Source organism: Engystomops pustulosus, chromosome 5 (genome assembly GCF_040894005.1).
Source record: "Engystomops pustulosus chromosome 5, aEngPut4.maternal, whole genome shotgun sequence".
Classification (NCBI taxonomy): domain Eukaryota; kingdom Metazoa; phylum Chordata; class Amphibia; order Anura; family Leptodactylidae; genus Engystomops; species Engystomops pustulosus.
This window is the reverse complement of record NC_092415.1, coordinates 172,620,379-172,634,950: the sequence shown is the minus strand read 5'-3', so window position 1 is coordinate 172,634,950 and position 14,572 is coordinate 172,620,379. Positions and strand designations below refer to the sequence as shown.

The following is a 14,572-nucleotide window of genomic DNA, read 5'->3' as shown; positions in this document are numbered from 1 at the left end:
TTTCCTCCATGGACTGGTCATAGAGATGGGAGCATGCAGGGAAGGAGAGAACTGTGCTGCTTCTATAAGTTTGCACAGATCTCTTTATGATCAAGCAAGCAATTAATGATCATTAGGGAAAATCTCAGGGAACAGACTTCATCAAAGCCTATTGAGTTTTTACAATCTGCACTGCCACATTTCTATGTAGCTTAGACGGAACCGTTCTTACATGTCCAATTGCTGGTCTTATTCAGTCCTTATTCAAATATTATTTCATTAGTTTGCTATGTGAATCGACTTACAATCTCAATTGGCCCAACTGTCTTTAGCTTTTCTTTTTTTTTACTTTCTTCATGATCACTAAGAAGAAAATATATATACATTCTTTTCAATATAAAATATAATTTAATGATAATAATAATATATCATTTTTTAAATAAATAAACAGGTAGATAGAAAAATAGATAAATATATTTTAAAAATTCTTATATAGTCCTTAGGTTATGTATATGCAATGTTTTCACTTTGCATTTTTAAGTAAAAAGAGTGTACAAAAATTGCGGAGTAGTCATTACTTCATAGTCATAACATAATGCGGACTAATGCTGACTGTACATCAGATGGTCACTTTCTGGACAACTGGCTGTTCATGGTTGGTCTGGGGAAGATGTCCTTGCAGATGATAACATCATTAACATTTGAGTCAGTTTTTGACCACCCAACACCACAAATAGAGCTTCAAAATTGATTTGAATATATCTCCTGAATTACTCCGCAAGAAATCTAAAGATTACACCTGCCAATAACCAAACCTCCAACCCAATGGGATGACGTCACCTGCTTTCGGCCTTCTTATCTGAACACTGTTATACTGTAATCTAAATTGGACTTTACGTCCATCTGATATCTTTAAATATGATTGAATATACAGCACCTGCTGGTTTCTTCTGTTTCCTCCAGTAAAGCTTCTGTGTTGGGGAAACTATTATCCATTTTTGTGCCAGGATCTTGTACTTCGGCCATGTTATGACGTAAGTTGCACAACCAAGATAACCACTATGTAGAAAGAAAACATAAATTTGTAGTAGATCTGTAGTAGTATAAAGAACTATGTTAACTGTATGAAATATACAAATATAAAGTAAAGAGCTAAAATCTTCTGTTATTTCATATGAAATTGGTCTTCAAAATTTTAGAATTTGTATAGTTTCATTGATGAAGACCTTTAATAATCAATTAAAGGGAAATGTTCAGAGACAAAGGGATAGATTACCAAAATAACACGTTTTGATGCTTTTGGACAGCCTCTATTTATCATATGCAGGAGTCATGTGCCCATAAACCACAAAAAAATTGTCTTACTGACCTGATTCTGGAAAAGGGAATGAATGTGTTCACAGCCCGCTGCTCTTATATAGAGGTAGAACAAGTAATGATTAAACCCCCTGAGTATAAAGGCTGATATTGCGCAATCGGCATGGACTTCTCGCTCCATATTAGGGAATGAGTGAGGTCACTTCCTATTCCTTGACTGTATAACTCTCAGATCTTGGCTTTGTTATAAAATTATTCTGATTACGGTAATTATAAATGCACTTTGTGCCCTGTCTCAATGATCATACTTTTCTAAGGTGGGTTTTTTCAATGATCGATCTCAGAAAATACATTTTCTAAAAACATTCCCATACATATCCATATTTTCTCATTCTAAAACCCAAATCATCCCAAAGTAATAGCACTGTGTATAAGCCAGGACTTCATCAAGGGAGTCCCCTTAATTATATCACAAAACAGAACCAACTCATACATAAACTACTAACCCCAAGGAAACATGAGCACACTTGATTCAAAATTATGTAAAATGCCAATACATAACTTTATTGAGACTATACAACAACAATAAAGCACACACATTTTTGTTTGTTCTAAATACAGGGTTCTGGAAAATTTCATATATATGGTCCACCTGGGAATACCACAACACATGTCCATATTTTCTACCTATGTAATGATGTTTGCAGTTCTTTGACTGTGTTTTCTCAGACCTTTCTCCTAAATTGTTGTAAATTGTTCCCATTGTGCTTTGTTTTTACCATGTCTTTGTGCAAAGTATTTTAAATATTGTCATTTACCATTGATTAGATGTGCCTGTAGGTGTATCCCTTTATGACGTCGCTAACCCGGTGGTTTAAATTGTTTCAGTAGCACTGATATTATCAGGTCATGACTAAGACGCCTCGTGTAGAAACGCGTTGATGATCTGCATATGTGTTACTTTATTGTTTCTGAGACTTAAATAAATAAGATTTTCTTTACATCCCCCAGCTGTTCCTGTGAGTGCCGAGATTTTTACCAGTTTTCGTATTAGAGCCCTACGGTTGTGGATTATATGTGGGAGAACGCTAACTTGGACTCGGTGAGCTGACGTTCCACCTGCTGGTGGTTATTTTTTATAAAACATTACAAGACTGATTCAGGATTTATATAAAAAAGGAAAAAAAATGTCATATGTATATTTAAATTTGTAAAAAAATGTCTTTCCCACATCATTGTAGTCGCCGGTTTAATCGAGGCTATATATATTATATATCAAAATGTTCATTTTGAATTAATTTGAAAAATAAAAAAGGTCTATAACAACCTTAAAATAATCCTTTAACAGTTGTTAAATTTTAACAAGGTGTATATGTCACAAAAAAACCTTTAAAAATTAAAGTTATGACCCTTAAATTTGCAAATTCGATAAAAATTGCCCAGTCATAATAATAATAATTCTTTGTTTATATAGCACACTCAGATTAAGCAGCGCTGTACAGAGCTTGCCAAATCGGTCCCTGTTCCCAAGGGGGCTCAATCTAATCAACCTACCAGTATGTTTTTGGAGTGTGGGAGGAAATCGTAGGACCCGCAGAAAACCCACGCTATCAAAGCTCGGGGTCAGTGAACCCCCTAGACCCCCGCGGACAATGACACAAGCCGACACCTGGGACTGGAATCTAAGTGGCACCAGGTCTTCACCGGAGCCCGTCGCAAAGCAGGTTGGTTTTGCTGCTGCGTTGTGCCACCAGGTCGTTCCCCAAGGGCGAATTGTCTGCATTGGGAGCCAAGGTCGAGCTACAAAGTCGGCGGCAATCTCATGGTCGGGACAGGCAGGTGGTCAAGACAGGCGGCAAAGGTTCAGGGTCAGAGAGCAGGAGGTCAAGACTGGCAGCTGAGGAGCGTAAACAGGAACAGGTCCAGAGTCACAACCGGAGGTCAATACACGGGAATAACTCATAGGAAACAGCTTTCTCTTGCATGAGCACATGGATCCGACAGGGTGTGCAGGGAGAGGCAGGTTTAAGTAAATTTCTGGGAAATGGTCAGGGAAATTTCCTGAAGCCCCCGCACACGCACCCTAGGAGACAGGGATACGCGCACTGGCGGCGGACCGGAATCAGGAGCAGGGAGAGATGAGCAGCGCAGCCATCGCGCCAGCGAACACGGAAGTGCACGGGTAAACCCTGACCAACGATATGGCTCGCAGGAGCACCCGTGACAAATGCAAACACAGAGAGAACATACAAACTCTTTGCAGATGTTGACCCTGGGACTTAAACCCAGGTCCCCAGTGCTGCAAGACTGTAATGCTAACCACTAAGCCACCGTGCCGCCCCATTAAAGTCTTTTCAGGCTTTGTATAAAAAAAAAATTAACTCACCTACCGACGCCACCCAGGAGGTCCTCTTCGGTCCAGCGGTCCTCTTCTGTTCCGGCTACCTCTCACCGTGAACCGCTGTTGCTCGAGCTGTGACGTCAGCGGTCCGCTGACATCACAGTGTGTGCCGAAGGCAGCGAGCATACTATAACGTCAGAGAGCTGCTGACGTCACAGCTCGAGCGACGGCACCGCACAGAGAGAGGGAGCCGGAACATCGTTGGACAGAAGAGGACCTCCCGGGTTGGCGACGGAAGGTGAGTATGCTTTTTTTTTCTTAAAGGCTGGGCAGGGGCTGTATACTGGGGTACAGGGGCTGGCAAGCTGTATACTGGGGGACAGGAGCTGGCAGGCTGTATACTGGGTTCAGGAACTGGCAGGCTGTATACTGAGGGACATGGTCTGGCAGGCTGTATACTGGGGGACAGGGGCTGGCAGGCTGTATACTGGGGGGCAGGAGCTGGCAGGCTGTATACTGGGGGGCAACGGCTGGCAGGCTGTCTACTGGGGGGCAGGGGCTGGCAGGCTGTATACTGTGGGACAGGGGCTGGCAGGCCGTATACTGGGGGACAGGGGCTGGCAGGCCGTATACTGTGGGACAGGGGCTGGCAGGCCGTATACTGTGGGACAGGGGCTGGCAGGCCGTATACTGGGGGGCAGGGGCTGGCAGGCTGTATACTGGAGGGCAGGGGCTGGCAGGCTGTATACTGGGGGCTCAGGGGCTGGCAGGCTGTATACTGGAGGGTAGGGGCTGGCAGTCTGTATACTGGGGGACAGCAGCTGGCAGTCTGTATACTGGGGTACAGGGGCTGGCAGGCTGTATACTGGGGGTAGGCAAGGACCAATGCATTTCCTACCCTCGGCTTATACTCGAGTCAATAGTTATTTCCAGTTTTTGTTTTAAAATTAGGTACCTCGGCTTATACTTGGGTCAGCTTATACTCGAGTATATACGGTAACTAGGACCCCGTCAGACCCCTTTGTGATCTGTGGGGGTCTCATCATTGAGACCCCCACCATTCAGCAAGTTAGGCCCTATCCTTTGGATAGGGCATAACTTGATTCATGCGAAAACCCCTTTAAGTTCTTTATTTTATTGCCTATTCTCTTGGTCTGGACAGAATTAAAATAAAACAACAATTTCCAAATTCATTTTTGTGACCTGCTCAGTGTAAAGTATGAGTAACATATTATTATTTTTAGTGGGTCACTATGATTATGACAATTTACCATATAATTTTTATATGGTATATTTTTTTTTATCTAGAACACAGGATAAACATGAACGTTGTCTTTCAATTAAATTTTTAATGGTGTTCACCATATAGGGTAAATAAAGTAACTATTCTATTTAGGTTGCAATCAATGCACCATACACCATAAATATGTGTTTAATGTGTGGCGTACAAAAAATACCCTTACAAAATGGCATCTTATTCTATGGCTGTGTCATGTGTTGTCCATGTTGCTGAACACAGAGCTGTAGGACCTGGATCCCAATGTTGTGAACCCCCAGTGGAATCTCTGGGGGGCAATCATTATTGGCTTTCCACCAGTTTTTTGGCAGACTTTTTCCCCCTTGCTCCACCTTGTGACTATATTTATGAAGTGTTGGTGCCACAGTATTGCTCATTTTCTGACACTCCTTTGGTCCAGCCTTAGTAATCCTGATACAGACGGTCCCCTACTTAAGGACACCCGACTTACAGACAACCCATAGTTACAGACAGACCCCTCTGACATCTGGTGAAGCTTTCTGGATGCTTTACTATAGTCCACACTGCAATGATCAGCTGTAAGTTGGCTGTAATGAAGCTTTATTGATAATCCTTGGTCCCATTACAGCAAAAAAATTTTAAACTCCAATTGTCACTGGGACAAAAATTTTTTTGTCTGGATCTACAATTATAAAATATATAGTTTCGACTTACATACAAATTCAACTTAAGAACAAACCTCCGGACCCTATCTTGTACGTAACCCGGGGACTGCCTGTACTTTTCATGCACTTCTGGGTTACTGACACTTTTTTGGCACAATTTTTGGTGCACAAATAGACGAGCTAAAAGCTGGCCTCCAAAGTTCTATTTCACCTTCATGAATGGGGAGTCAGTTCACAACCTTTTCGGTCTTCCACCAATTAATTAACCCCTTGCGTCACAATCTAACATCCCAATGTAAAATACTGCACAATTTGTGCGCCAAGAACACGGAACCCGCACCATAATTGATTAATGCCTCCGCCTCGGTTGATAACTTTTGAACCACACAATATATTGGAAATTTGATTGAGGCAATCGGTTTCTGAGACAATTGTGGTCTTTTTAATATGTTACAGACCACCTTCAATTGGAAAAACATGTCTTTGATCCAATATGGTGGCTTTGAATATGGAAGGCATGGACCTAGCCTAGAGAATGGACCCCTTCACCCATTACTTGCTGGGCTACTCAGAAATGTAATTTCCCATTAATTCTTTTTACACACTCTGTAAATGAACAGAAGTCCTGAGTGTTGTCAGACATATGGTCAATTATTAACTGCAATAAGAGCTGTGACCTCATGTGCCTCCTGTTACTGAGGATACTATAAGGTGGCACAATATAAAACATTGCTTTCCATTATTCTACAAGGCTTAGCTTCTCATTTACAGCTTAACTCGTTCTCATGGGAGATTGACATTCCTGATTTACTTAAATCTGCCAAAAATGTAGCAACTGAAGTCTATTACAGGCAGTCCCCGGGTTACGTACAAGATAGGTTCTGTAGGTTTGTTCTTAAGTTGAATTTGTATGTAAGTCGGAACTGTATATTTTATCATTGTAATCCCAGCCAAATTTTTTTGGTCTCTGTGACAATTGGATTTTAAAAATGTTGGATCGTCATCAGAACCAGGATTAACACTAAAGCTTCATTACAGACACCTGTGATACCTGTTACAGCTGTTTATTGTAGCCTAGGACTAAAGTACAGTAAATCACCAACATCCAGTGGTCTGTTTGTAACTAGAGGTCATCTGTAAGTCAGGTGTTCTTAAGTAGGGGAATGTCAGTAGTTGGATCCAACCTATTAGTTGTATCTGCATGTAAATCGTTTTTATGAATCTATAAATATCTCTTTGACTTACAGCGATACTGCTTTATATACTAGTTTATGTTTCATTACTGTTATTTTATGTTAACAGACACCCTTCATCCTGAGTTACCTATATGCATGGGGGGTAATGGAATTTCTGTGGCCTCAAGAAAACTCATGTCTAGTGTTCCACTAATGCCAGGGGTGAATTAGGACTACCATGGGTCCGGGGCTATATGAATGTTATAGTCCCTACAAGTCTGGAATTTACTTCCTATATATGGTGCTAGATAAAAGATTCTTGGGGAATGGAGGATGCGTCCCTTTTGCCTGCTTTCAATCTGAAGTTTTAGAACCTTTGGATGAACTTTAAAGGTCCATAAACGGTTCTTGTGTACATGTGTATCGAGAGCATGAACAGATGCATGAGGAGGTCATGGGTGAAGGACCTTCAAATTTGTTGGGCGGTTTGTTTGGCCACGGGTCACCTAGAAGGCTACCGCCCAAACCGCCAATATTATGATCCACTATTGGGTGTGTACATATAAAAGCACTTATTTTATGATATATCATATAAAAGCTTTGCAATTTTAGGAGGTTATAATATAGCATACTGCATCCAATCAGGGGTTTATTAAGACTACTACGTGCCCTGGACTGTATGAATATTATTGCCCCTAAAAGTCTGGAATCACTTCCTACATATGGTACTAGAATCAGCTTCTTGGGGAATGGAGGATGTGTCCCTAAGGTCCTAAAATGGCTCTTACATACATGTGTATTGAGATAATGAACATATGTACAAGGTTTTCATGGGTGAAGGTCCTTCTCAGTCTAAATTTTAGTGTGTAGTTTGGGTGGCCATGGGTCCCCTAAAAAGCTTGGGCCCTGGGCTAACACCAGAACTGCCTATATTATAATCCATTACTGTCTAATGCACAACCTCACTCCAAATGACGGAGCACGGATTCTATTACTCCCTCTTCCCGTCATATCTTTAAACTTTATTGGCATTCGGAGATTGTCACTATGGCTCCCCTATTATCGCTTGGGCTCCAAACAATTACTTTCATAGGTAAATCTGCCCCTGAAGTACAAGGCTGCCTCACCTAAGGATAACTTACCTTTGATAACAAGTGGTTTTAAGAATGGAAAGAATTAAGGGAAAGTGTCTTTGGAATATTCTTGCCATGGATATGGAGAAGACTCCTTAAAATGTGTATACGTTTCTTAGCATTTCTTTACATAATTATATCATTGTTAGTGCTTATTTATACAGTTTTAGTTCAAGATCCCTTTAATATCTACATAGTCGTGTCTATATTGGCTTAGAGAAATTGAAAACATTTGAATATATATTCGCAATAATAATAGAAAGTACTAAGATGCCACCTTGTGGCCAAGAGATGGGCGAGTACGTTATCTAGGATGAGCTTGGAACGCTGCTGGGAAAATACTAAGCCAAAGGGCATGATGTTAAATTCATGGTGACTGTCACGAGTATAAAACGCTGTCCAACACTCGCACAGTGAAGCCAAAGTAGCAATAAAAGAAAGCCTACAGTACATAGATGCTACAGTGATCTTAACTCATTCAGCACCAGGTTTTTTAAAATTTTTTTACGTTTCTGTTTTTCACTCCCAACCTTCTACAAGGCATATCTTTTTGATTTTTCAGTTAAAGGCTTTTATCTATGGAACAAATTGTACTTCCTGGTTGACCCATATAATATTTTGTTCCATGTACTGGAAAGTTGAAAAAAAATCCAAATGTGGTAGCAATAGCAAAAAATGCAAATGTGCCCTTCCCTTATTTTTACAACCTTCACAGTGCTGTCCAAATAACTCATCCCCTTTATTTTTTTGGTCAGTTTGATCACAGCGATACCAAATTTGTATAGTTTGGCTTTAAAAAAAAATGAATAACTTTGCATATAATAGTGTTACATCATCATATTCTGATACATGAAACTTTCTCCTGCTTTTGTGTACAGAGATAAGCCAGTTGTTTGAGGGATGACATGATGTTTTATTGATTCAACAACTGTACAATCTTTTGATCAGAGCTCATTAAATTAAAATCAATTAAAATTTTTATTGGTGGCAAAATAAAATAAAGTGTCAGTCTATACATTTGGGCTTTTTTGGGAACTGTTTGGGGGACATTACTGGGGTTAACTGTGTTGGGCACATTACTAGGGGTAACTGTGTGGGGCACATTACTGCGGGTAACCGTGTGGGGCACTTTCCTGGGGATAACTGTATGGGGCACATTACTGGGAATAAGTGTTTGGGGTACATTACTGGGGGTAGCTGTGTGGGGCACATTACTTGAGTGTAACTGTGTGGGACACATTACTGAGGGGCTGTGTGGGTCACATTACTGGATTTAACTGTGTGGGGCACATCATCGATGTAACTGTGCAGGGCACATTACTGGGGGTAACTGTTTGGGATACATTACTGGTGGTTACTGTGTGGGGAACATTTCTTAGGGAGCGTTCACATGTGACACTAGGACGGGCCTCAGTCTGATCGCGTATGTGTTTCCAGTGTGATCGGTAACGATTGGGGTAGCAGCAGGATAACACTGTCAGGAAACCAAAATGTAGGGACAATGAGCAACATAACATGTGGTGATGCCAGGCCAAATGGAGAAGATGGAGGACACGTTACCTGTATCTACTCGATGTAACAGGTAGGGATTTCTCCTGTGGTTTTTGTTGCTATATACACCGTTGTTAAAGTTGTTATAGGCACAACCACTTGGGGGGTTATTTACAGGAGCGGGCATTACTGAAAGTGTGATACAGATGCATTGTGGCCCATGCCCGGATCTTTTACCACCCTAGCAACATCCCTGCTTTATGGAACAACAAGGCCCAATTAGAAGACAAAATTATAGATGATTTAGCAGACCATAAACTTCCAGCGACTTCAGATGACTGTCTTGGTTAGAAACCTGAATCAGTCAACACTTCAGAGAGTAATTAACTTGTGATCTCAGAGTTCCTCACTTTGTAAAACCCATTAAAAAACATATGCACCTCCATTCTAATCTTTGTATGACTGAGAGACTTATGTTCCCCCAAAATCAGTTTCAAAACCGGTGTAGCCAAGAACAATGTTGTACGAGGAACACTATAGGTGACTGTGACAACCCTCCAAAACTGACCCATCCGTTTCATCTCTCTCGTGGTAATATCTGTTCCACAGAACAAACCTTTGCAGACTAAGGTGAAGTAGATTTAGGTCGTTTATAATTGCATAGCAACATATATCCTCATTAGGACATTACTCTCTGTAGCTTCAGTTAATCAAGTCTATCAGTCCCTTCCTTCTACGAATACTGCCTCACACTGCCTCACACTGCCTCTCACTGCATCTCACTGCCTCTCACTGCCTCACACTGCCTCACACTGCCTCTCACTGCCTCACACTGCCTCTCACTGCCTCACACTGCCTCACACTGCCTCTCACTGCCTCTCACTGCCTCTCACTACCTCACACTGCCTCTCACTGCCTCACACTGCCTCTCACTGCCTCACACTGCCTCATACTGCCTCACACTGCCTCTCACTGCCTCACACTGCCTCACACTGCCTCTCACTGCCTCTCACTACCTCACACTGCCTCTCACTGCCTCACACTGCCTCACACTGCCTCTCACTGCCTCTCACTACCTCACACTGCCTCACACTGCCTCTCACTGCCTCACACTACCTCACACTGCCTCACACTACCTCACACTACCTCACACTGCCTCACACTGCCTCACACAACCTGACACTACCTCACACTACCTCACACTACCTCACACTACCTGACACTGCCTCACACTGCCTCACACTGCCTCTCACTGCCTCTCACTGCCTCACACTACCTCACACTGCCTCACACTACCTCACACTACCTCATACTACCTCACACTGCCTCACACTACCTGACACTACCGGACACTACCTCACACTGCCTCACACTACCTCACACTGCCTCACACTACTTCTCACTGTCTCACACTACCTGACACTACCTGACACTGCCTCACACTGCCTCACACTGCCTCTCACTGCCTCTCACTGCCTCACACTGCCTCACACTACCTCACGCTACCTCACACTGCCTCACACTACCTCACACTACCCCACACTACCTCACACTGCCTCACACTACCTGACACTACCTGACACTGCCTCATACTACCTCACACTGCCTCACACTACCTGACACTGCCTCACACTACCTCACACTGCCTCACACTACCTCTCACAGTCTCACACTAACTCTCACTGCCTCACATTACCTCTCACTACCCCACACTGCCTCACATTACCTCACACTACCTCACACTGCCTCTCACTGTCTCACACTACCTCTCACCGCCTCACACTGCCTCACACTACCTCACACTGCCTCACATTAACTCACACTGCTTCACACTGCCTCTCACTGTCTCACACTACCTCACACTGCCTCACATTAACTCACACTGCTTCACACTGCCTCTCACTGCCTCTCACTGCCTCTCACTGCCTCACACTACCTCACACTGCCTCACACTACCTCACACTACCTCATACTACCTCACACTGCCTCACACTACCTGACACTGCCTCACACTACCTCACACTGCCTCACACTACCTCTCACAGTCTCACACTAACTCTCACTGCCTCACATTACCTCACACTACCTCACACTGCCTCTCACTGTCTCACACTACCTCTCACCGCCTCACACTGCCTCACACTACCTCACACTGCCTCACATTAACTCACACTGCTTCACACTGCCTCTCACTGTCTCACACTACCTCTCACTGCCTCACACTGCCTCACACTACCTCACACTGCCTCACACTACCTCTCACTGCCTCACACTACCTCACACTGCCTCACACTGCCTCACACTACCTCTCACTGTCTCACACTACCTCTCACTGCCTCACACTGCCTCACACTACCTCTCACTGCCTCACACTGCCTCACACTACCTCACACTGCCTCACACTACCTCTCACTGCCTCACACTACCTCACACTGCCTCACACTGCCTCACACTACCTCATACTACCTCACACTGCCTCATATTACCTCACACTACCTCACACTACCTCTCACTGCCTCACACTGCCTCACACTACCTCATACTGCCTCACACTACCTCTCACTGCCTCACACTACCTCACACTACCTCTCACTGTCTCACACTACCTCATACTACCTCACACTGCCTCATATTACCTCACACTACCTCACACTACCTCACACTGCCTCACACTGCCTCACACTGCCTCTCACTGTCTCACACTACCTCACACTACCTCTCACTGCCTCACACTGCCTCTCACTGTCTCACACTACCTCTCACTGCCTCACACTACTTCACACTATCTCACACTAACTCACACTGCCTCACATTACCTCACGCTGCCTCATATTACCTCACACTACCTCACACTACCTCACACTGCCTCACACTACGTCACACTGCCTCACACTGCGTCACACTGTCTCACACTACCTCACACTACCTCTCACTGCCTCACACTGCCTCACACTACCTCACACTGCCTCACACTGCCTCACACTGCCTCACACTGCCTCACACTGCCTTACACTACCTCACACTGCCTCACACTACCTGACACTGCCTCACGTCACACTGCCTCACACTACTTCACACTACCTCACACTACCTAACACTACTACACACTACTTCACATTGCATCACACTATGTCACACTGCCTCACACTACCTCACACTACTTCACACTGCCTCACACTACCTCATACTGCCTCACATTACCTCACACTACCTCACACTTCCTTACACTGCTTCACACTGCCTCACCTTAACTCACACTTCCTCACACTACCTCACACTGTGTCACATTACCTCACACTGCCTCTTACTGCCTCACACTGCCTCACACTACCTCACACTGCCTCACACTGCCTCACACTACCTCACACTGCCTCACACTGCTTCACACTGCCTCACATTAACTCACACTTCCTCAAACTGCCTCTCACTGTCTCACACTACCTCACACTACCTCTCACTGCCTCATACTACCTCACACTAACTCACACTGCCTCACACTGCCTTACACTACCTCACACTACCTGACACTGCCTCACACTACCTGACACTGCCTCACGTCACACTGCCTCACAATACGTCACACTACTTCACACTGTCTCACACTACGTCACACTGCCTCACACTACCTCACACTACTTCACAATGCCTCACACTACATCACACTGCCTCACACTACCTCACACTACATCACACTGCCTCACACTACCTCACACTACCTCACACTGCCTCACACTACCTCACACTACCTCACACTACCTCACACTGCCTCACATTACCTCACACTACCTCACACTGCCTCACACTGCCTCACATTACCTCACACTACCTCACACTGCCTCACATTACCTCACATTACCTGACACTGCCTCACACTACGTCACACTACGTCACACTGCCTCACACTACCTCACACTGCCTCACATTACCTCACACTACCTCACACAGCCTCACATTACCTCACACTACCTCACACTGCCTCACACTACCTCACACAGCCTCACACTGCCTCACACAACCTCACACTGCCTCACACTGTCTCACATTACCTCACACTGCCTCACACTACCGCACACTGCCTCACCCTACCTCACACTACCTCACACTGCCTCACATTACCTCACACTATCTCACACTGCCTCACATTGCGTCACATTACTTCACACTGCCTCACACTGCCTCACATTACCTCACACTGCCTCAAACTACCTCACACTGCCTCACACTACCTCACACTTCCTTACACTACTTCACACTGCCTCACACTACCTCACACTTCTGCACACTACCTCACACTTCCTCACACTACGTCACATTACCTCTTACTGCCTCACACTACCTCTCTCTGCCTCACACTACCTCACACTGCCTCACACTACCTCTCACTGTCTCACACTACCTCACACTGCCTCACACTGCCTCACACTACCTCTCACTGCCTCAGACTGCCTCACACTGCCTCACACTACTTCACACTACTTCACACTGCCTCATATTACCTCACACTACCTCACACTACCTCACACTGCCTCACACTGCCTCACACTGCCTCTCACTGTCTCACACTACCTCACACTACCTCTCACTGCCTCACACTGCCTCTCACTGTCTCACACTACCTCTCACTGCCTCAGACTGCCTCACACTACTTCACACTACCTCATACTACCTCACACTGCCTCACATTACCTCACACTGCCTCATATTACCTCACACTACCTCACACTGCCTCACACTACGTCACACTGCCTCACACTGCCTTACACTACCTCACACTACCTGACACTGCCTCACACTACCTGACACTGCCTCACGTCACACTGCCTCACACTACGTCACACTACTTCACACTACCTCAAACTACCTAACACTACTACACACTGCCTCACACTACCTCACACTATGTCACACTGCCTCACACTACCTCACACTACTTCACACTGCCTCACACTACCTCACACTACCTCATACTGCCTCACATTACCTCACTGCCTCACACTACCTCACACTTCCTCACACTACCTCACACTGTGTCACATTACCTCACACTGCCTCTTATTGCCTCACACTGCCTCACACTACCTCACACTGCCTCACACTGCCTCACACTACCTCACACTGCCTCACACTACCTCACACTGCCTCACATTAACTCACACTTCCTCACACTGCCTCTCACTGTCTCACACTACCTCACACTACCTCACACTGCCTCA

At 44.6% G+C, this 14,572-nt stretch overlaps 1 protein-coding gene across 2 annotated transcripts in view; it reads right to left on the bottom strand.

The window, feature by feature from the left end:
* The window catches only part of LOC140133532 (ATP-binding cassette sub-family B member 5-like), a 42,977-nt gene that overhangs the window by 24,890 nt on the left and 3,515 nt on the right, over nt 1–14,572 (bottom strand). The window contains exons 2-3 of one of the 2 annotated variants that reach the window (XM_072153821.1): nt 917–1,038; nt 285–342 (exon numbers count right to left, since the gene is read on the bottom strand). In XM_072153821.1, coding sequence (XP_072009922.1) covers nt 285–342; nt 917–1,038 — 180 coding nt within the window. Of the gene's footprint in view, nt 1–284; nt 343–916; nt 1,039–14,572 lie in introns of those variants that run through there. The other variant, XM_072153822.1, reaches the window with a different exon arrangement.